The sequence below is a fragment of the Centropristis striata genome, chromosome 5 (genome assembly GCF_030273125.1).
Source record: "Centropristis striata isolate RG_2023a ecotype Rhode Island chromosome 5, C.striata_1.0, whole genome shotgun sequence".
Taxonomy (NCBI): domain Eukaryota; kingdom Metazoa; phylum Chordata; class Actinopteri; order Perciformes; family Serranidae; genus Centropristis; species Centropristis striata.
The window spans coordinates 39,104,955-39,125,483 of record NC_081521.1 but is presented as its reverse complement, the minus strand read 5'-3'; the positions used below and the strand labels follow the sequence as shown (position 1 = coordinate 39,125,483).

The 20,529-nt window shown below is 37.7% G+C and overlaps 2 protein-coding genes across 2 annotated transcripts; both read right to left on the bottom strand.

The window, feature by feature from the left end:
• Positions 1-3,643: 3,643 nt before the first annotated feature.
• Positions 3,644-4,834, bottom strand: mipb (major intrinsic protein of lens fiber b). Its single transcript, XM_059333289.1, has 4 exons — positions 4,475-4,834; positions 4,081-4,245; positions 3,910-3,990; positions 3,644-3,829 (listed from the first exon to the last, which is right to left on the bottom strand). The coding sequence occupies exons 1-4, from the start codon at positions 4,832-4,834 to the stop codon at positions 3,644-3,646; spliced, it is 792 nt and encodes a 263-aa protein (XP_059189272.1).
• Positions 4,835-9,106: 4,272 nt separating this feature from the next.
• On the bottom strand, positions 9,107-20,165 carry LOC131971853 (aquaporin-4). Its single transcript, XM_059333493.1, has 6 exons — positions 20,089-20,165; positions 17,592-17,783; positions 15,949-16,110; positions 15,684-15,848; positions 13,954-14,034; positions 9,107-11,172 (listed from the first exon to the last, which is right to left on the bottom strand). The coding sequence occupies exons 1-6, from the start codon at positions 20,101-20,103 to the stop codon at positions 10,957-10,959; spliced, it is 831 nt and encodes a 276-aa protein (XP_059189476.1). The 5' UTR covers positions 20,104-20,165; the 3' UTR covers positions 9,107-10,956.
• Positions 20,166-20,529: the final 364 nt, after the last annotated feature.

Here is a 20,529-nt window from a genome sequence, read left to right as displayed (position 1 = left end):
GAGTGTGGTTGAATTACAGTAGTTGCACTGCAAAAATCTAAATCTTGCCAAGTATATCTATTTTTTATAATCAAAATATCTTATTATAGCTTGTACTTATTACAGACAAAAAAAACTTATATTGATTGTTGGGTAACACTTTCTATGAAGACTACATCTATAGTGCATTATGAGCGCATTCATAGTGAATTATAATGCTCATTATAATCAATCATAATGCATTATGACTGCACTCATAAACACATAAAGCTTCATGATGCACTATATCAACAGTTATAAATATAGCTTATAATGACTTATAAATCCAAGTGTCTTATGAGTGCTCTTGACTGGTTATAAACTACAGGCTGACTGATGAGGCTTATAATACATTACAACTACTCATACCCCTCTATACACACACCTCAACAATCAATTGTTATAAGGACTCATAGGATGCCATAAGTATAAATAAATGATCAATGTATGCTTTAAGTAAAGTGAGGTTCATATAGATGCATCTATAATGCAGTATAGCTAATGAAAATGTGTTACACTTTACTTAACGCTAACAATGAAACATCATGATTAGCTATACTGCATTATAGATGCGTCTATATGAACCTCACTTTACTTAAAGCATACATTGATCATTTATTTATACTTATGGCATCCTATGAGTCCCTATAACAATTGATTGTTGAGGTGTGTGTATAGAGGGGTATGAGTAGTTGTAATGTATTATAAGCCTCATCAGTCAGCCTGTAGTTTATAACCAGTCAAGAGCACTCATAAGACACTTGGATTTATAAGTCATTATAAGCTATATTTATAACTGTTGATATAGTGCATCATGAAGCTTTATGTGTTTATGAGTGCAGTCATAATGCATTATGATTGATTATAATGAGCATTATAATTCACTATGAATGCGCTCATAATGCACTATAGATGTAGTCTTCATAGAAAGTGTTACCGATTGTTTTTTTTACTTATTTTTGAAGTGGCATTTTTCCAGTGTGTGGCTGCATGAGAGTTACAGTTTAGTCATGAACTGCAAAGAATATTTCTCTAATTTGTAGTCAAAATACTTTATTTACCCATTTCAACCTCTTATTTAACGTTATCTTAACAAGCACATTTTCACTTGGTCCAATGACAGATTTATTTTACTTATTAAAGAGCAAAAAACACCTTATATTAATTTTTTTACTTATCTTTGGCAAAAGTGACATTTTTCTAGCGTGTGGTTAAAAATCTCGGCAAGACAGATGCTGCACCAGAGTCACAATTTTAGTCATACACAAAAAGCAAAAAGCAAATACTTATCAAGTATATTTCTCTTATTTCTAGTCATTTTTTAAAATTCATTTTATTTACCCATTTCGACCTCTTATTTTCACTTGTTTTTTCATTAGCTTTAGTTTTTCGAATAAGTGATACTTTTCTAAATGTTGAATATTTCAATAGACTGACAGTTTTTATAGGTAATTTACTTTACATTCTTGTTTTTCGTTATTGTGTCTGTACTCAATGCATATTTCTTTCCCAGCTACCATGAAGCTTAAAGGTAAAGGTCAGCGATATTCTATTTTCTAATTATCAACAAATCCTATGAAAAGACCAACATGCATTTTTCTGTCTCTAACATGTATTTGTTTGGGACTATTTTCAGTGGCGGATTGATACACATTCACTCTTGTGATTTGCAGCAGCCTGACCTTGTATATGGGAAACTACAGTGCTCCGGTTCATCATAATGGGGACACGTCATCCAGGGCAACACTTTAGCTCATGATGTGTTTTATCTATAGTTTCTATGCAATAATGGAGCTGCGTGGCTAAGATATATCAGGCTTTGGCTGCACAGAATCAATTCATTGTAGTTTTGATGTTTTCATGGGATTTATTGACTGTAAGCAAAACGTAGACTATCACCACTTATTCTTCAACTGTATTTGTTTTGTAGGTGGAGTCACATTCTAGTTTATCAGCTGTGAAGCACAAGAACAGAAGACGGTGTAAGATAAATGAATGTTTCTTATCAAAAACGAGCAATCGTCCGCCTATGGGTGAACCCTTTTTTACCCACACAACCCCTCCCTTAACTGCATCCTCTTACCTATACTCAAATTAATCATAGTCTGTTACAGCATTATGTCTCTTAAAGCACTTTCACCATGTGAACTATCACCTGTTACATGATTTTTTTTTTGTTGTCTAAAAAAATCTTTCAGGTTCCCTCAAATAATTCAAATTTCAATGTGTGAGTCTGACATGAGCGCTTTTCGCCCCCTTCTGGCCAAAATAATGTACTGCAGCTCCTATTTTCTACCATGCCGAACGAGTATTGGGCCAATGCCACTAAATGCAACATTTAAAGGAACAAAAAAAAATGACCCAAACCTTGTATCAAGTTTTTATGTTTATTATCATTGAAATGTTTATTGAAACGCCTTGTGCTCCCAGTAAGGATCAAATAATAAAAGGAGACTCAATGTAAAGCTTGCACAGCCGATTTGCAGTGAACAGACCTACTATCAAAGTCTGGGATACAACATTTCCTTTGGATTGCGCTGGTACAGAACAAAAAAGCAGATGGTTTATGTAAAAATGAAATCATAGCAAATACCACAGTGTGGGGAGGAGAAATGATCATGTCTTAAAAATTGATGAAAAAATGAACACAGTTAATGGTACGAAACAGGAGAGCGGTAATGAAAATAAAACGAAATAAAAAGTACTGTATCTGCAATCTTGATCTCACACACACACATACACACATATACTCACTTGCAAACGCGCTCATACGCACAGGCAGGCGCACACACATGCACACGCTCACTCTCACACACACACTTGCACACACACATGCTGCAGAGGTATCCACACACACACAAACACAAACCCACAGATAAAATGTAGTGATTGAAAATAGTGAAACCCTGGTAAAATCTAATGGTATCATACATCCACGTCTTGTGTCTGAAGTGCAGAAAACAAAATGAAAAAAAAAAAAAAACTAAAATGGAGATAAATTCAGATGAATAATGAAAAGCATGCCCATCTTCACTGGTCTAACCCAACTTGAAACGACCACAAACCCAGAGTGTTGCCCTCTCTACCCTACCCAAACCCCAACCCCCACCCCTTTACTCCACCCTCACCTGCCCCATGCCCTCTTACCCTTCTCATATCATACCCACATCCCCGCCTCACCCTCATCCTGCCCTCGGTCTCCCCCCCTTCCCAACACCTGCCTCCCTAAACCTCCCCGCTCAATTTTCAGGGTTTCCACGCTCCTCTGAGGCGCAGATGACGGCCTGGCTGAGAGGAGGAAGCAGGCTGTTCGGGGGGAGACAAGGCGGCTGCTGGTTCTGGTCACCATTTATCAAAAACACAATGTCCAGTTCAGAATACAGAGTGAGGACTAGGGGGTAGAGGAGTCTTGTTGTGTGTTGAGGTTGAAGGTTGTGAACCTGTTTATGCGTGTCGGTTTTTACAGTGGAAAAAAAACTTGTGTTAGTGTAGATGTGAGTATTTGGGGTTAGTCTTGTGCGATGTTGTGTGAAGGCATGGAGGGGCAGTGGAGGTGGGGTTGGCGTAGCTCAGGGCCTTGTCCCTCATCCCTCGGCCCCAGTCGGAGAAGGGGGCAGGGGCTGGTTTATAGGGCTTGCGTCTTGAGCTCGATGGGCTCCCCACGGGTGTCCTGCTGGGTCTCGCTCTCTGGGGGCCGGCTGCCCTTCAGTGTGGCCAGACGCTCGGACAGACCTCTCATGCGTGGGAACAGCATGAAATCGTACAGGAGGGCGCCCATTGCACCTCCTATCATAGGCCCGACCCAGTACACCTGCAGGCAGCAAACACCAGTTAACACAGTGTTGTTTCATTTATAATTCCTGCTCAGACTGGTGTGATTGCAGGTCTTACCCAGTGGTTGATGAAGTTCCTGAAGAGCACAGCAGGGGCGAAGGACCTGGCAGGGTTCATTCCAGCACCGGTGTAGTACATCTATAACACAAGACACACAAGACTTGTCACTGCATTGTGTTTTAAAATATTTAACTTGTTATTATATATCTATGTTTCCATGTGTCTCACCCCCATGAGATGTCCAATGGTGACGGAGAAGCCGATGGATAGGGCAGCAGATCCCAGGCGTCCGTTTCTCCTCTCATCAGTCACGGCAAAGATGCACACCACAAGCTGCATGGTGAGGAAGACCTCCACAGTGGTACCCATACCCAGACTGATGCCCGGCTGCAGCTGCAGATACACAAGTGGATGAAAAAATGTTTGCCTAAATTAAAAAAAACCTCAGAAATCAAATGTGTCTGTATTGAACAAATCCTATTCTTTATATGGTTTCTGTTTTATTTTAGAACAATTGAGACTATTTTTTTGTATTTTAAACAATGCTTTCAATAGATGGCTTTACTGAACTGAACCTGAATTGAAAACTTAAATTTCTAAAGCATCCATGTTGGATCCTTACCGTGTTCATGGCCATGTTGCCCCTCATGTTGCCAGGGGTGACGCCGTACAGCACAGCAGCTCCAGCTACAGCACCCAGGCACTGGGCAGCCATGTAGAAAATGGCGCGGAAAAGAGACATCTGTGAGCCAACAAGGTAGGCAAAGGTAACGGCAGGGTTAATGTGGCCGCCGCTGATGTGGCCGATGGACTGGATGAGAGTGGCGGCTGCCAGGCCAAAGCACAGGGCCACATGGAGGACATGATGAGGCCCAGTGGTCCAGCGCAGGGCAGCACCCATGCCGAAAAATACAAAGAACATGGTCCCGAAGAACTCTGCGAAGACCGCCCGCCAAAAATTCATGGACCGGAACTCCCACATGGTGACAGTTCACTTGAGGCTCTCCACCAGATGAAGAAGATTCTTTAAAAACAATCTAGAAAAGGTGAATGTGCACCTTTTCCGTCCTCTTCAAAAGCCAAAAATAACAAAAGAAGGATCTCCCTTTTGCAGTCAGCTAACTCTGCTGACCGTAAATACTCAGAGAGTCAGTTCAAAGACACAACAGGATTGAAGAACGTCAACAGGCGAATCCACTCGACGGATATTTACCAAGCCTTGAATCGGTTTGGTAAAATCAACTCAGCTGCATTCGCTTGCCACCTCTGTCAACCTGTCGCAAAGACATAGGTGTGAGATAATGTGGGAGTGTGATCTCAGGTGGGATGAGCTGTCAAGAGGAGGTGGGCATCAATGCTAATGGGATGTTTCTAAAGTAGAGATGGGGATAGACAGAGTGTCTGGTGGACCTTTTAGCCTCTCTGACGGAGGGGAGAGGGCCAGACAGGGGCTTTATAATACCCCCCCAGGGGCCCCAGGTGACGTAATAATCCCCCTGTAGGGCCAAGGGCGGGGGGCGGCAGTGCTGGACTTCCGAAATCAAACAAACTTAACCCCTCTGTCGCCCCCCTTTAACAGAACGAGGCCAAAAGAGAGGCAGTGTATCTAGGAAGAGAAACAGATAAAGCGAGAATGGGTGGAAATCTTTTAGAGACATTTAGTGGGAGGTAGAGAGATTCTGGACAAAGAGACAGCAGGAATTTCTTATATTCTTATATAAGGGAGGTCGAACAGCCACAGAAGAAGAGCAGCTGGAGCAGAGAGGGGAAAGTTTTCTTTGGGGGCATATGTCATCTGTTGACATATCATAACTGTCATAATCAGGGGACGCAAATGCTGATGGACAAGGACAGAAAACACAAACATGCATGCACAAAGACATGCACACACACACACACACATGTACACACGTGCAGATAATACAGTTGGGGCCCCGGACGGAAGTGCCCAAAGCTAACAGCGCTGAACTGACCCATACACTGAAATGCCTGACCCTGTGAAACCATTGTCTGTAAGCAGCATGTGGGCTACGTATGGATGGAGACACAAATACACATTAAACTAAAGCACAGAGGTAACAGCTAACTAAGCAATGTTTTAAATCTACAAGTTTCTGATCACTATGTTGCTTCTGTTTCTTCATAATGAGTCATCTGTAAGAGGAGAAAGGAGGCAGCAGTCTGTGCAGAGGCCTGTGATTATGAACTAAGACGTGAACTTGACATTGTCTCAGAGCTCAGAGTCACTGGCACCGCTCCACGGCCAATGGCAACCACAAGGTGAAGAAAAAGCTAACAACAGTGTGGAAAAACACAGATTCACAAGCAGCGAAGCAACAATGATTCAACATATCGCAGTGGATTGTGTCTTCTGTGGCCGGGGCTTCTAGGAGGTGCTGGGCACAGCTTTGCATTATGTGGGAGAGTGTGTGTTTGTTGCAGAAGGACATACAGCCCTGAACGTTCTGTGTGTGCATGTGTGTGTGTGTGTGTGTGTGTGTGGAGCTGGGGTAAAGTGAGAGGTGCAGCAGGGCAGCAGGGTGTGTGTGTGTGGGGGGGTGATGTGTGTGTGTGTGGGGGTTACTGAGCAGCACCGGAGCATCGCGCTGACCAGTCGAGAGCCATCACTGTTGCTGGGGGAGGAGGAGGAGGAGGAGGAGGAGGAGGAGGAGGAGGAGGAGGGGAGGGAGAGGGGTGATGAATGCAGAAGGCTGAGCTTGCCATTTTGACTCCCTTTTATACATGTTAGAAAGAACACACACAATGCAAAATGCTGGCGGCACTGTGGCAGTTATAGCTATTGTGCACACTGTGTGTGTGCGTGGGTGTGTGTAAGTGTGTGTGTGTGTGTGTGTGTATTCAAATTACACAACGACAGTGATACTGATTGCTAACATGGTTTTTATTTTAGACTTGCTGTCACATCCAGATAACACAGTGTACAGTAGGATTTACCTTAATTAAGAGTATTCAATCATAATAAATAAATACATTCATTAGTATGGTTATTTTAAAGGATCATTTCATCCAATTTACAATAGAAAAACAGGCCAAGTTCAGTTCAGGCCAAAATCAAAAATACATATTTTCCTCTTACCTGTCGTGCTAATTATCGATTTAGATTATTGGTGTGAGGATCTTTTTTCTTTCTACAAAGAAGTCCCAAAGTCAAGTCCATTTTGACTCTCCAGAATACTGCAGTCTTTATAAAGAGATAAGTCAAGCTATTAGTATCCATCTGACACTGTTATTATTGGCACATTGTATCCAACCTGTTCAAAACGTATGACAAGGGATTTAATTTGTATTATAATTGTTGATATTCAGTTAAATAAGTGCAATCAAACAGAAAACGAATAATGTTTCAAAAGCTTATGTATGTCTTAATTCTTCATATTAAAAAAATACAGCTCTTCTAAAGAGGGAAATACTGACAATGGCCCCTGTCCGTAATTTAATATTTACCAGGACAAGTTTTTCCAGTCATTCTGTCTCCTCTTTAACTTCAAAGTCGGGTCTAAAGTAATTTATTTTCTGTCAAGTTACAAGTCTGCAAAACAATCGCAATCATTCAAGGCGGACATCTACTGCTTGGCAACTCACACCAAAACAATCTAGACTAGACTTTACATTACCTGTAGATGTTTGATAAATTGAGAATATGTTTTTTCTGTATATTCTGTGCTGTTCCTGTGGACCCCAGGAAGACTAGCTGGTTGCTAAGGTACCAGCTAATGTGGATCCTTAATAAATAAACAAATAAACAGAACTACAGGTAAGAGGAATAATAAGTATTTTTTATAAGATACTGGGAAAATGTCTTTCTTTTTTTATTATCTGGGTGTAGCAACCCTTTAAATTACAAGAGATACAAGACAAACATGGCAACTGACACCAAAAACACACATATATTGACACACAGACACACCGTGTCCTTTTTTATATTACAAAGCTTATTTCCACTGAAGGTGTTCTTTCTATAGAGCCATTACAGAGGTATGAAGGTCCATTTGATGAGAGGAGACGGACACAAACAGACGCAGATGTGACACAAGAGACACATTAGTCTGATTGAGAGCATCACTGAGACCACAATGCAGTGCAAGGACCCCTTTAGCATTTCAAAGCATTCACACAGGGATGAAACTCAAAATGGGTAACATAAGGGTGTTTCTCAGCAGAGTCTCTATTATACTTTTTAATGATGTGCAAATTTAAAAGTAACAATATTGAATCTCACAGTATTGGCTACAGCTTTATGTACGCTAATGACGGCCAACTAAGACCGCAAAGGTCACATTTAGCCCTATTAAAATGCAGCTTTCTCTCCATATGTGCAACAAAAAGCAGCAGCCTTTTATCTGGAATTAGCTGCCTCTAGAATGTGCTGGTCATGTTTTAGTTGGAGGACATTAAACAGATAGCACATGAAATGTGGCAGGTGAACACGGGGATCGCTTGAAAGTAATCTTCCCTTTGTTAGCTTATTGTCACATGAGCAACACGACTGTTTTGTGGTCTCCTGAATAAAGAAGCTAGCTGTTGGACACATCCAGACACATGATGTATGCTTAAAGAAAGCACAGCCTCAAATTATTAACATTTTAGAAAGAGAGACTGTGCAACTTTGAAAGTAGCAATAAAATATAATTTTAAGATAATACATTTTGGTAACACTTTACAATAACCAACTAAATAATGTTTATAGATGGTTTATAAACCAATAATTAACATTTACAAAGTGCTATACATATTTAATCTTAATAATGTTTCAACCAATTTCTTAAAGGTTTATGAATCATTTAAAAAATCATTAACATACTTAATATGGTGTTAAAAATGTTAAAATGAGTGCAACTAAAACTATTAATAAACTATTAATTATAATCTAATTGTTTGTTAATGGTAAAGTAACTATAAACTTACATTAATAAACCATCTATTTGTCATTTATAAATAATGTAGTTAGTTAAACATTAATAAATTATGTATTTACCATTCTAAATGGCCTATATACGGTTTATAAATGATGATCAAACATTAACAAACTATCTGTTTACCATTTATAAATGATGGTTATTGTAAAGTGTTACCTACATTTTTCTTCCTCTTTACATGAATGTGATTTATTCTTGACAGATAAAGTGTATATCTTCTCAATCTCTTCCAAACATATCACGGTGAAAATGAAATCACAATTAACTTTTGTGTCTGAAAACAGAATATTCCAACTGTGGAACTGTGGAACTGGGCGACTGTGTACATCTTTGCTCAACTAAGTGAACTCAAAGGTTTAGAGTACTGAGTCTGGTGTGATGATAATGTGGAGTCACAAATCCATAGTGATGTCCCCAGTTTTGGAGAAGAAGTATTGTAACTGTAGTTGTTTACGCTTTCAGAGGGTTTATTACACAAAACCATCAGAGAAGCCGTAATGGAAAATGTTTGGAAAAGGGCTTTCAAAGCTGTTATTTAATGAAGAAATACTCTCCAGTTCTGATGCTAACCTCTTCAGGAGCTGCCGCCATTGTTACTGGAGCAAGGACATGGAAAAGAAGTATTTTAGGCACCTTAAAAAAAATTCTGTGTACGCCATGTTCAGAATATTTCCTCCTTAACTTTGTTGTTAGACAGCCCTTTCCGATGGGTAACTCACAGTGTTATCTTTGCTTTCTTTAATTAAAGCTACCAAACTTTGACCAAAGCAGTAATACAGGAGATGCTGGTTCAGTGGATTATTTCATTTGTGTTATTGTGTGACTTTGTTGAAACACAATATCACAAACAAACTCACCAATCGAGATTCATAGAATCCAGAAAAATCTCTGCATGTATACTGGTCAGGGCTGAAAACAAACATTTGATGCCTGTGACCTTTGACCCCTCAGGCTGCACTTCATTAAACTACTTACTAAATGAGCCCGGGAAAACTGTTAACTGTCAGTAAACAAAATTTGTCACGCATCTACACATGAAAGTTAAAATACCGTATGAGTATTTGTTTTTCATGTTTACATCATGGTGAATTGAATATAATTGAGTTTCAGGGCTGTGGTCAGATAAAACAAGACATTTAAAACTTGTGGGAATTATACATAAAAACACAACATGAATGACACGAGGACACTTGAGAAGCTGGAAATCACAGTTAACCCTCTATGGTACGGTGTTGCCCTCAGGCAACATACCCATTTTTGGCCTGTCAAATTTCTACAATGCATCTTTTTGAGTGATGCAATACTTTAAAAAAGAGGGAAGAGTATAGGGAACCACTAGCAATGCTTTAATTTGTCACATGACCTCCAGGCGGCCATACTGAAACACTTCTTTGCAGACTTTTCCAAAGGAAACAGCTTTGCCATTTTGCGCCAAAATGACTCAAAACGTAATTTTCTGGCCCTTTTCCATCTGGAAAAAATATTCCATCAAAATTTAAATTTAAAATGTTTATGTATTGTTCCCTGTTGAAGCTACTGAGTCTTTTACACATGTTTATTAAATAAATTATGTTAAACTTACTTTTAAAAATGTTCTTTTTCTCTTGTGCACCGTTATGGTACAATGTTGTCTACAGGCAACAAACCCAAAAAACTTTTTAAAAGAAAAGAATTATTTAAAAAATCTTCAAATTATGTTTATTTACTCTATTTTAAGACAACAAAAAAACTCCAAGCATTTTTTTTCTTAACTCCATCATAATGCGTACCATAGAGGGTTAAACTTGATTGATTAATTAATTAATTAATAAACAAATATTCACCTGCTCAGCAACACTTGAAAATCTTCTCTTGACATGTGATTCTACTTTCTCTTAAATAAAGGGTTTTAGTATTTCTTCATTTTATTAATAAGGTGCTTTAGAACTTGAAAAAAAAAGTAAAATTCCACAAATTCGATGTGGGATAAATCCCCCTTTTTCCTTTCTTGGATGATTGGCTGCTACTGCATGTACAGCAGGTTAACTTTCCATTGTGTGTGTGTGTGTGTGTCATTGTCCAGCCTGATCTGCATGACTGAAGAACTTTACAATATGCATGCTATTAAATATTACTGTAAAACTGCAGGATCTGTGTGTGTCTATGTGGGGTTTTTTTCATAAAGTCCTCAGTTGTTTTCCTGTTTGTTGGCCTGTTTGGCTCTCATGGCGTTCTGAGTGACCGTGGACAGAGACGACCCCGTCATGCTGGCTGTCTCCACGATCTCGATGTCCTTACAGGTGAGACAGGCCACCAGCTTCTGGCGAGAGGCGCTGCGTGCGAAGAAGAACTCATGTGACACTCCAGCCAGTATAGCACCGATCACCGGTCCTATCCAATAAACCTGAGGGTGGGAAAAGAGAAACAGGTTATAATGAGATTTTAACCCTATAAAGCCAAGTGTATCATATTAGATACAGTAATTTTTGAGACCTCTACATCATCAAAAACCTGATGTATTCATGTGTTGAAGATAAACAAACTGAGCAACAAATTGCACAAAAATACCGGATGTAGCAAAAATGATATGCAGGTTCCACGAGTGGATCAGTCATTGCTGCATTAAAAAACTTCATATCAGCAGATGTATGATGTTGTGTTACATGGAACAAATATGTATTTTGCATGTTTGAGGAAAAAGGAAAAGTTAAAAATGTTGTTGTTTGATGTTTTTGTTAGTTCAAGAAAAACAAACTGTGAGCAACAAATTGCACAAAAAGACCTGATGTATCAAATATGATACAAATTAGAATTCATTTATGCAATTTATTTATTTTTTAAAATATGTCAGCAAGTTAATAAGCACTCGGTTTTAAAAAAAATTGAATTTTCTGGCAATTATTTCATGGTTCAGGCTTTATAGGGTTAACCCTATAAAGCCAAGTATATCATATTTGATACACAAGTTTTTGAGACATCTACATCATCAGTGTGATGTTTTTCCCCCTGGTAAAACCTGATGTACAATCAAAAAAATAACTTGTTCCTAGAACGTAATAAAATTATGGAAATAATTTCCACCTAAATAAAATGCTTTAGTTTTGCGAGAAACAATTTTGTTGAGCGACAAAATGTAAATATGTTGGGTCAACATGATGTGTTTGCGTTACTGTTAATTAATTACCAGGGCTCAGTCCAACTAGATTTGTAAGGGTAATTGTAACATACTAATGTAATTTTATTGGGCCATTTAAACTGATATTATTAAGAGTTACTTAATTTAATAGGGTAGAAGCCCGGGTTCTTCCCATCTGTCTCCCCCCTTCACACTGTCTCTCACTATCAATAAACCCTTGAAAATGGCCAAAAAAAAACCCCAAAAAAGAATTGATTTGAAATCTTAACCCATTAGAATTAGGTTGTTTTAACATAAATTATTCTTGTAAATTTTAAATTATTGCATTTTATGCTAAAACTACCTGTTTTAAAACTGTTTAACCACAAAACATAATTTTATATAGTAGAAGCTACATGTTAGACTAAGGATAAGATGACAGACATCCAGTTTGCTTTTTTTGAGCGTATACATGTGTTGAAGATAAACAAACTGAGCAACGGACCGCACAAAAATACCAGATGTAGCCAAAATGATCTGCTGGTTCCACTGGTGGATCTGTTATTGCTGCATGAAAACTTCATATTAGCAGATGTTTGATGTTATGTTATATGGAAAAAAAATATTTTGCATGCTTGAGGAAAATGTTTAAAGGAAAGTCAAAGTCTTAATAGGTTACAAATGTTAGGTTTTATATGTTTGTGTTCGTTCAAGAAAAACAAACTGAGCAACAAATTGCACAAAAGACCTGATTTATCAAATATGATACAAATTAGAATTCATATATGCAAATTGATATTTTTTTATTATTTGTCAGCAGGTTCAAAACACACTGCAGTTCTAAAAATAAAATTGAATTTTGTGGCAATTATTTCATGGTTCAGGCTTTATAGGGTTAAATGTGTGTATAGACAGAGGAATGATGAGAAATAGACGTCTTAGAAACACCTGAATGTCAGATGAACTGAGTCAATGTTATGATACTTACACAATGTTGGAACAATATACAGCTTTATTTAAATAAAATACAATATTATAACTGTATTCCATTATAAGTAAAAGTCTTAAAAAGTGAAAATTGCAACAAAAAAAAGGGTCCTTAATTATAGTACTGTAGTTAATGTACTTAGTTACTTTCCACCTTTATACTTAATTCAATTCTTTAGTATTCATTGATTTGATTATTTGATAAACTTGCACTGCTAGTTCTGGCATACCACTAGTGGATGTAATGTCTTTGTTGTTTGTTTATGTCTAGTTTTAATTTGTATTTTTATTTTATTCTATTTTTTGTTATTTTATGTTATTTTATTTACTATGTTAATCTGTTTTACTCTGTACTTGTGCTGCTGCAACACCTGAATTTCCCCCATGGTGATCAAAAAGGAATATCTTATCTTATCTTATCTTAAACTGACTATAATAAGAGAGCAATTATAAAAAAAATATTAAGTTAGACTACACTGCAAAAAAAGAAAAGTTGGGTGAACTCAAAATTTCAAGGCAACAAACTTCGATAAAACATTAAGTTGGACAATTAAACTAAATATTTTAAGTTTTGTTTTTGAGTTTGCTCAACTCTGAATTAAGATTTTTGAATTCATAATTTTACATTGTAATAACTTTTAATCCTTACTTCTGCAATGTGCTGAATTGGCACGATTGCCGCTGAAATGTCAGCTAATGTTGCGACCACAATTTTGAGTTAGCATTGATACGCTAATGGCTACTCTTGTAGCTGTAACAAGCAGCGCCGCTAGCATCAGTTAGCCGCTAGCTTTCGCTAATGACCAAATTTCACAACAAAGAAATAAGAGTTATCAGAACTATTGTCCCTTGTTGTGAACCCCAACTTAAAGATATAAGTAACAACAACTCACCAACTTGTTTTTGAGCAGACAACTGGCTTCCTTTGTTGTGCTAACTTACATTATTGCCCTAAATGTCAGTAATTTATATTTCCAAGTTTTACCAACTTAAATCACTGTTTTAGGCCAAAAAATACAAGTTGGCTTTTTTTGCAGTGTAGTGTTTTCATGGCAACAGGTGTGGATTTTGAGGTTCTCTCACCCAGTGGTTCTCCCAGAAGCCAGTGATAATGGCTGGACCCAGAGAACGTGCAGGGTTCATACTCGCACCAGAGAACCGCCCCTGACCGAAAGAAAGTTCTTATTACTATAACAGACAAAATAAAAATAAAATACAGACTAATTTATAAAAACAGGATTTTGACAGGAAACAGTAGGAAGGTTTGAGTTAATTACTTCAACATTTAGTAAAATTAAAAACATTTTTTCAGGCTTTTCTTGTTTGCAGTTCACTTACACTCACCAGCCACTTTATTAGGTACACCTGTTCCACTGCTCAGTAACACACATATCTCATCAGCTAATCACATGGCAGTAACTGATCCAACAACCATCTCTGGGGTTTACAGAGAGTGGTACGAAATAAAGAAAATATCCAGTGAGCGTCAGTTCTCTCTGTGAAAATGCCTTGTTAATGCAAGAGGTCAGAGGAGAATGGCCAAACTGGATCAAGATGAAAGAAAGGCAAAGGTAATTTAAATAACCACAACCAAGGTATGCAGAAGACCATCTCTAAACACACAACACATCCAACCTTAAAGCAGATGCACTGCAAAAAAAGAAAAGTTGGGTGAACTCAAAATTTCAAGGCAACAAACTTCGATAAAATTTTAAGTTGGACAATTAAACTAAATATTTTAAGTTTTGTTTTTGAGTTTGCTCAACTCTGAATTTCTCTGGCACGATTGTAACGCCGCTATGAAATGTCAGCTAATGTTGTGACCACAATTTTGAGTTAGCATTGATACGCTAATGGCTACTCTTGTAGCTGTAACAAGCAGCGCCGCTAGCATCAGTTAGCCGCTAGCTTTCACTAATGACCTAATTTCACAACAAAGAAATAAGAGTTATCAGAACTATTGTCCCTTGTTGTGAACCCCAACTTAAAGATATAAGTAACAACAACTCAACAACTTGTTTTTGAGCAGACAACTGGCTTCCTTTGTTGTGCTAACTTACATTATTGCCCTAAATGTCAATAATTTATATTTCCAAGTTTTACCAACTTAAATCACTGTTTTAGGCCAAAAAATACAAGTTGGCTTTTTTGCAGTGTGGGCTGAAGCAGCAGAAGACCACACAGCCACATTATTAGGTACACCTTGGTAGCTGATAAAGTGGTCGGTGAGTGTATGTGTCCAATTAACCTCCATGTCTTTGGATTGTAAGATCTATGAACAGATAAAGTAAATGGTATATGATGTGAGTAAATGTGCAACTAATCATTCCAACCTGGTCTCACAGAAATCCGTGAAATAGCCACGGATTTCGCTTAACTCAAAATCTGTGGAATAGCCACGGAATCGCTCAAATTTCTGTGAAACTGACACGGATTTCGCTACAATGCATCATATCCCGTGGCTATTGGTTTGTTCCAAGTCACGTGACTTTCAAGGTCCCAGCGGTCAGAACAAAAAACATGGCGGACAGTTCTCTCATTTTTAGTGAAAAATCAATATTTTGACTTAGTTTCTGCATAAAAATGGATTTTGATCACATTTGTAGCGAGAAATATATGTTTTATTTTCTAAATATTCACTCAGTGAATGTACATAATCACTTTGTATGTTGGAATAGCCACGGGATATGACTGTCATTAACTTGCATTGTAGCGAAATCCGTGTCAGTTTCACGGAAATTTGAGCGAATCCGTGGCTATTCCACGGATTTCTGTGAGATCATGTTGAATCATTCATTATGAAAGCCTCTTACTCCTATTAGTACTCCAGCAGTGTGTGCTAATCCAATGGCCAGGTTTCCTGGTTCTGGGCTTTCCCTCCGCCTCTGGTCCTCCACTGAAAACACAGTGAAAACCATCTGGAAGGTGCACAGAACCTCAATGCCCAGAGCCTGAGCCGCATTCAGCTCTATAGGTACCTGAAGTACAACAGGAGTGTAAGAAGAGAGGAAGACAGAAATATTCTGCAAAGAAGTAAAGTCTCAGAAGCTGTAAAAGGTTAATAATCTGAGGACGTACCCTGTTGACGAAGTGGTCTGCGGTGGTTTTGACGGGCAGAGCCAGGTAGAGGGCTCCGGCTCCTAAACAGGCCCCCAAACACTGTGCAATGATATAAACAACTGCTCTGAGAACCTCCAGCCTCCGAGTGGCCAACAGAGCCAGAGTCACTGCAGGGTTCACCTGATCAGAGAAAAGACATTTAGAAACATGTTACCAATCATGAAAAACAATTAAATATTATAAAAACTGCTGAAAAATGTACTCAGGCATTTTTACTCAATTTGAGTATGTATATGTTATGATACTTTATACTTCTATTCAATAACATTTCCAGAAGGAAATGTTGTTCTTTTTACTTCATTTATCTGACAGCTTATAGTTACTTGTTGCTTGTTAATGGAAACACTTTTGTCCACAGGGACCGCCAAAATCTACAAAATATGAAAGTTCCATGAAGATGTTATAAGAGTTTAAATGCAGGAGTACTTTAACATTGTGATATTGGTACTTGCATTCAGTGGTGGAAGAAGTATTCAGATCCCGTACTTAAGTAAAAGTACTAATACAACACTATGAAATTACTCCACTACAAGTAAAAGTCCTGCATTCAAAACTTACTGAAGTAAAAGTACAATAGTATCAGCATCAAAATGTACTTAAAGTATCAAAAGTAAAAGTACTTGTTATGCCGAATGGACCCACTCAGATTGTTTTATATATTCTAAATATCTTATTACATTATTTGTACTGATGATTTTATGTAAGCAGGGTTTTAATTTTGTAAAGATACGGCTCATTTAAGTACTTAATATACTGTTATAAGATTTGACAAAATAAAAAAAGTCAAATCACCTTAAAATTGATCATTTGTTTTATGTTGAATCTTGACCTGAAAAGTAACTAAAGCTGTCAGCTAAATGTAGTGGATTAGAAGTATACATTTAGAGAAAATAGAAACACTCAAGTAAAGTACAAGTACCTCAAAATTCTACTTAACCCTTTGATGCACAACATATGGACAACCCTTCTAATACACAACATGGGTCAGAAATGACTCATTCATCCAAATTTGATTTAAAATCAGATGACCTAATAATATAATAATAGTAATTTGTTTCAAATAGTTACTTCCCACACTCATATATTTCATATATTTAACATGTTTGTGTATCATTCTGTCACACACATACAGTGTATCTGGAAGGTTTTCACAGCGCTTCACTTTTTCCACATTTTTTTATGTTTCAGCCTTATTCCAAAATTGATTAAATTCATTTTTCCTTAAAATTATACACACAATATCCCCATAATGAATGTTTTTGACCCATGTTGTGCATTAGAAGCGTAGTGATACAAAAAGGGTTTTTATTCAAAAAGTTAAAAAAAAATTAGGATGTATGATGATCAAAAACAAGTTGATTGAGGAAAACCTGGAATACTGAATGATGAAATTCATTTATTGCAAAAATATAGAAAATGAAAACCTCGGTCGGGTCACTTTAGACCCATGTTGTGCATCAAAGGGTTAAGTACAGTACTTGAGTAAATGTACTTAGTTACTTTCCACCACTGCTTGTATTCAAGTAAATGATTGGAGAACAAAAACAAAGAGGGAAAGAAAAAAATGGTATTAAAAGTAATTATGACAATGAGATATTCACCTGTGCACCACTTATTTCTCCAAAACAGTGTCCCAGAGCAACGACCGACACGCCCACTGCCACTGCTGGGTATAGGGGCCCCGTGGGGGCCTCTCCAGGGCCCGGCACAGAGGCACCAAGCACGGCGCTCACTAAGACCAGGGTGCCGAGCAGCTCTGCAAGAATGGCACGCCAGAACTGCCGACTACGGATCTCCTCAGAGAAAGGGGGCATAAAGAAAAGCTGTAACCTGTATTTAGTTCACCAAACATCTTCAGAAAACTGGAAGCTTGCTCCAAACCTAACTAGGATGCATGATCACTTATTATTTTGTCACAAAGCCTCATGAAGGCTGTATGCTACATACTGATGATAATGTTATATTTCTAGTCGTTCATGTGTGAGGATGTTAGTCCCCCATAAAAGCATTTGATTGTACAGCATGTTTTGAAACTTGATCTTACTGTATAAAATGACCTCTAGGACAGTAGTTCTCAACCTTTTTGAGTCGCGACCCCCAATTTAATATGCATGTTGTCCGCGACCCCCGCTCACTGAACAGAATCTCACACGCACAGTTCAGATCATACAAAAAAAGAAACAAAATTACCAAAAAAAGGAAACAAAATGACCACAAAAGACTCAAAATGACCACAAAATGACCAAAAAAGACACAAAATGACCAGAAAAGACACTAAATGACCCAAAAAAGACACAAAATGACCCAAAAAAGGAAACAAAATTACAAAAAAAGACACAAAATGACCCAAAAAGGACACTAAATGACCCAAAAAAGACACAAAATGACCCAAAAAAGGAAACAAAATCACAAAAAAGACACAAAATGACCCAAAAAAGGAAACAAAATTACAAAAAAAGACACAAAATGACCCAAAAAGACTCAAAATGACAAAAAAAAGACCCAAAAAAGACACTAAATGACCCAAAAAAGGAAACAAAATCACAAAAAAGACACAAAATGACTGTAAAAGACTAAAACACATTAACACATGAACACTTAAACACAGTGGAGACAGAGCTGACTTCCAAAATGATTTGGCGACCCCCAGAAATCATCTTGCGACCCCAATTGGGGTCCCGACCCCAAGGTTGAGAACAGCTGCTCTAGGATAACCAACCTCTTTTAACTGTACAACCACAAACTAGATATCAAGAGCATTCAGATGGTGTATGTCTTTCCTTGGTATATTGACAACAAGGAGGTTTCTGAGCAGTTTACAAAACAGAAGTGTTTACCATCCAATCGCAAAAAAAATGCAATTCTTGCAGCAATCTCCAGAGTTTTTGATTGCAAATTACAGCATGGATTCCTATATGGTGTTAATCAAGATCTTGTTGTCTTAATGTGGTACTTAAAAGGATTTTTGACCATTTGTTTCAATTCTCAGGTGATAAAACAGGGTAATACATTTAGCACCAAATCTGTGTGGAAAATTGTATCTAACCATTACCCTAACCATAACCATAACATTACTGCAACATCACAAGTGAGCATGAAAATGACCATTAAAGCTGCATCTCAAATTAATCTTCAAGTTTCCAGCTTCCAGATGACACACATCACTTCTATGTGGCACCTACTGTTGACCTTTAATATACACCTGAAAATCCCGGCGCCCACTACTATAAAAAAGGGGTAAAATACTAAGGAGTTAAAAATATTATAACAGACATAAACTACACCTATTCCATCACAATATCTGACACATACAAGTCACTGTTACACGTTATCTTAACCCATAAGAACCCACGGTGACGCCGGTGTCACAAACATTTTAAATGTTCTTGTAATGTTCATGTATGTTTTCTCAAGTACATACGTGTGTTTTTCAGTGTTCTACAGCTACACTAGCTTGTTGAGAAGCCATCAAATGAGGCAGTGTTATTTATATTCATTTATTATTGATTTATTATTATTTTGTTACCTAAAAACAAATCTGAAATGGAATTTGTAGTCTAACTGCACAATTAATGTCACAATTTTTAAATATGTTTTGGCAAAGAAAAAGGCAAATTTGTGTTTTTGTAAGTCAAGTTAAACTTTATTTATAGAGCACATTTAAAACAACCAGGGTTGACCAAAGTGCTCTACAGATATCACAGTAAGCAGAAAAAGGTGTCTAGTTAATTCATTCGACAATAAGAAATATCATAAACATAAATTCCACAAACGCCCAATGTAACATATATGTCACATCACAGATCTTTGACATTTAGGGCTAGTATTTATTTATTTTTTTTAAACATCATAAATGTGTTCTATGTGGTCCACGTGGTCTGTTGTATATATCCCCCATAATTTTCCTTTAAGGATTACTGGGTCTGGGTTCTTATGGGTTAATAGAAATTGACAAAAAAATGCATCTCATGTCCCAAGATTATAACACTTCATAGCCAGCTGGGTGACAACAAAGTGCAATAAATATGACATAATGATGGCTAAATGTGCTGCCTTTTCAATTATATTAGTCAACAGGGATTTAAATAAGTTGCTTACCTCTCGCCACGTCATTTCAAACTCTGTGTGTTTTGTTTTTTCTCCGTATGGCCGTCTGTCTCTCTGCCCGTCCGTTCGTCTGTGTGGCTGTCAGGGTCTGAGGGCTTCAGGGTCTCTGCTACATCCCTCATTAACTTGTAGAGTCTGAGAGGTCCTTTGATGAGAGCAGCCTCCCCCTTCTCAGTCTCTCTCTCTCTCCTCACTGTCTCCTTTATCCACACCTCAGGCCCTATCAAGTCTCCTGTGCACCAACGCTAGTCAGTGGAAGCCCTTGAAAACCACGTTTCTCCAAGGTTGCATGTATATAACACCCTAACCCTAACACAATTTTCCTCAAACACATTCTGGCAACCTTGAGCAATTTAATACATCTTCAGGAAACTACTCACTTATCTTCAAATTGAAGTGATTGTGGCTACTTCAGAGGGCACAGTGAGGGCA

Bases quoted from the DNA above. Each gene is read 5' to 3' on its own strand.
- mipb (XM_059333289.1), bottom strand. From the start codon at position 4,834: ATGTGGGAGTTCCGGTCCATGAATTTTTGGCGGGCGGTCTTCGCAGAG. The intron at 4,246-4,474 runs GTAAGGATCCAA...GTGTATCTGCAG, and splicing joins GCAACATGGCCATGAACACG to CTGCAGCCGGGCATCAGTCT. The intron at 3,991-4,080 runs GTGAGACACATG...CTTGTGTTATAG, and splicing joins CCATTGGACATCTCATGGGG to ATGTACTACACCGGTGCTGG.
- LOC131971853 (XM_059333493.1), bottom strand. The intron at 15,849-15,948 runs GTACGTCCTCAG...GTTGTACTTCAG, and splicing joins CAGACCACTTCGTCAACAGG to GTACCTATAGAGCTGAATGC. The intron at 11,173-13,953 runs GTGAGAGAACCT...TCCCACCCTCAG, and splicing joins GCTTCTGGGAGAACCACTGG to GTTTATTGGATAGGACCGGT.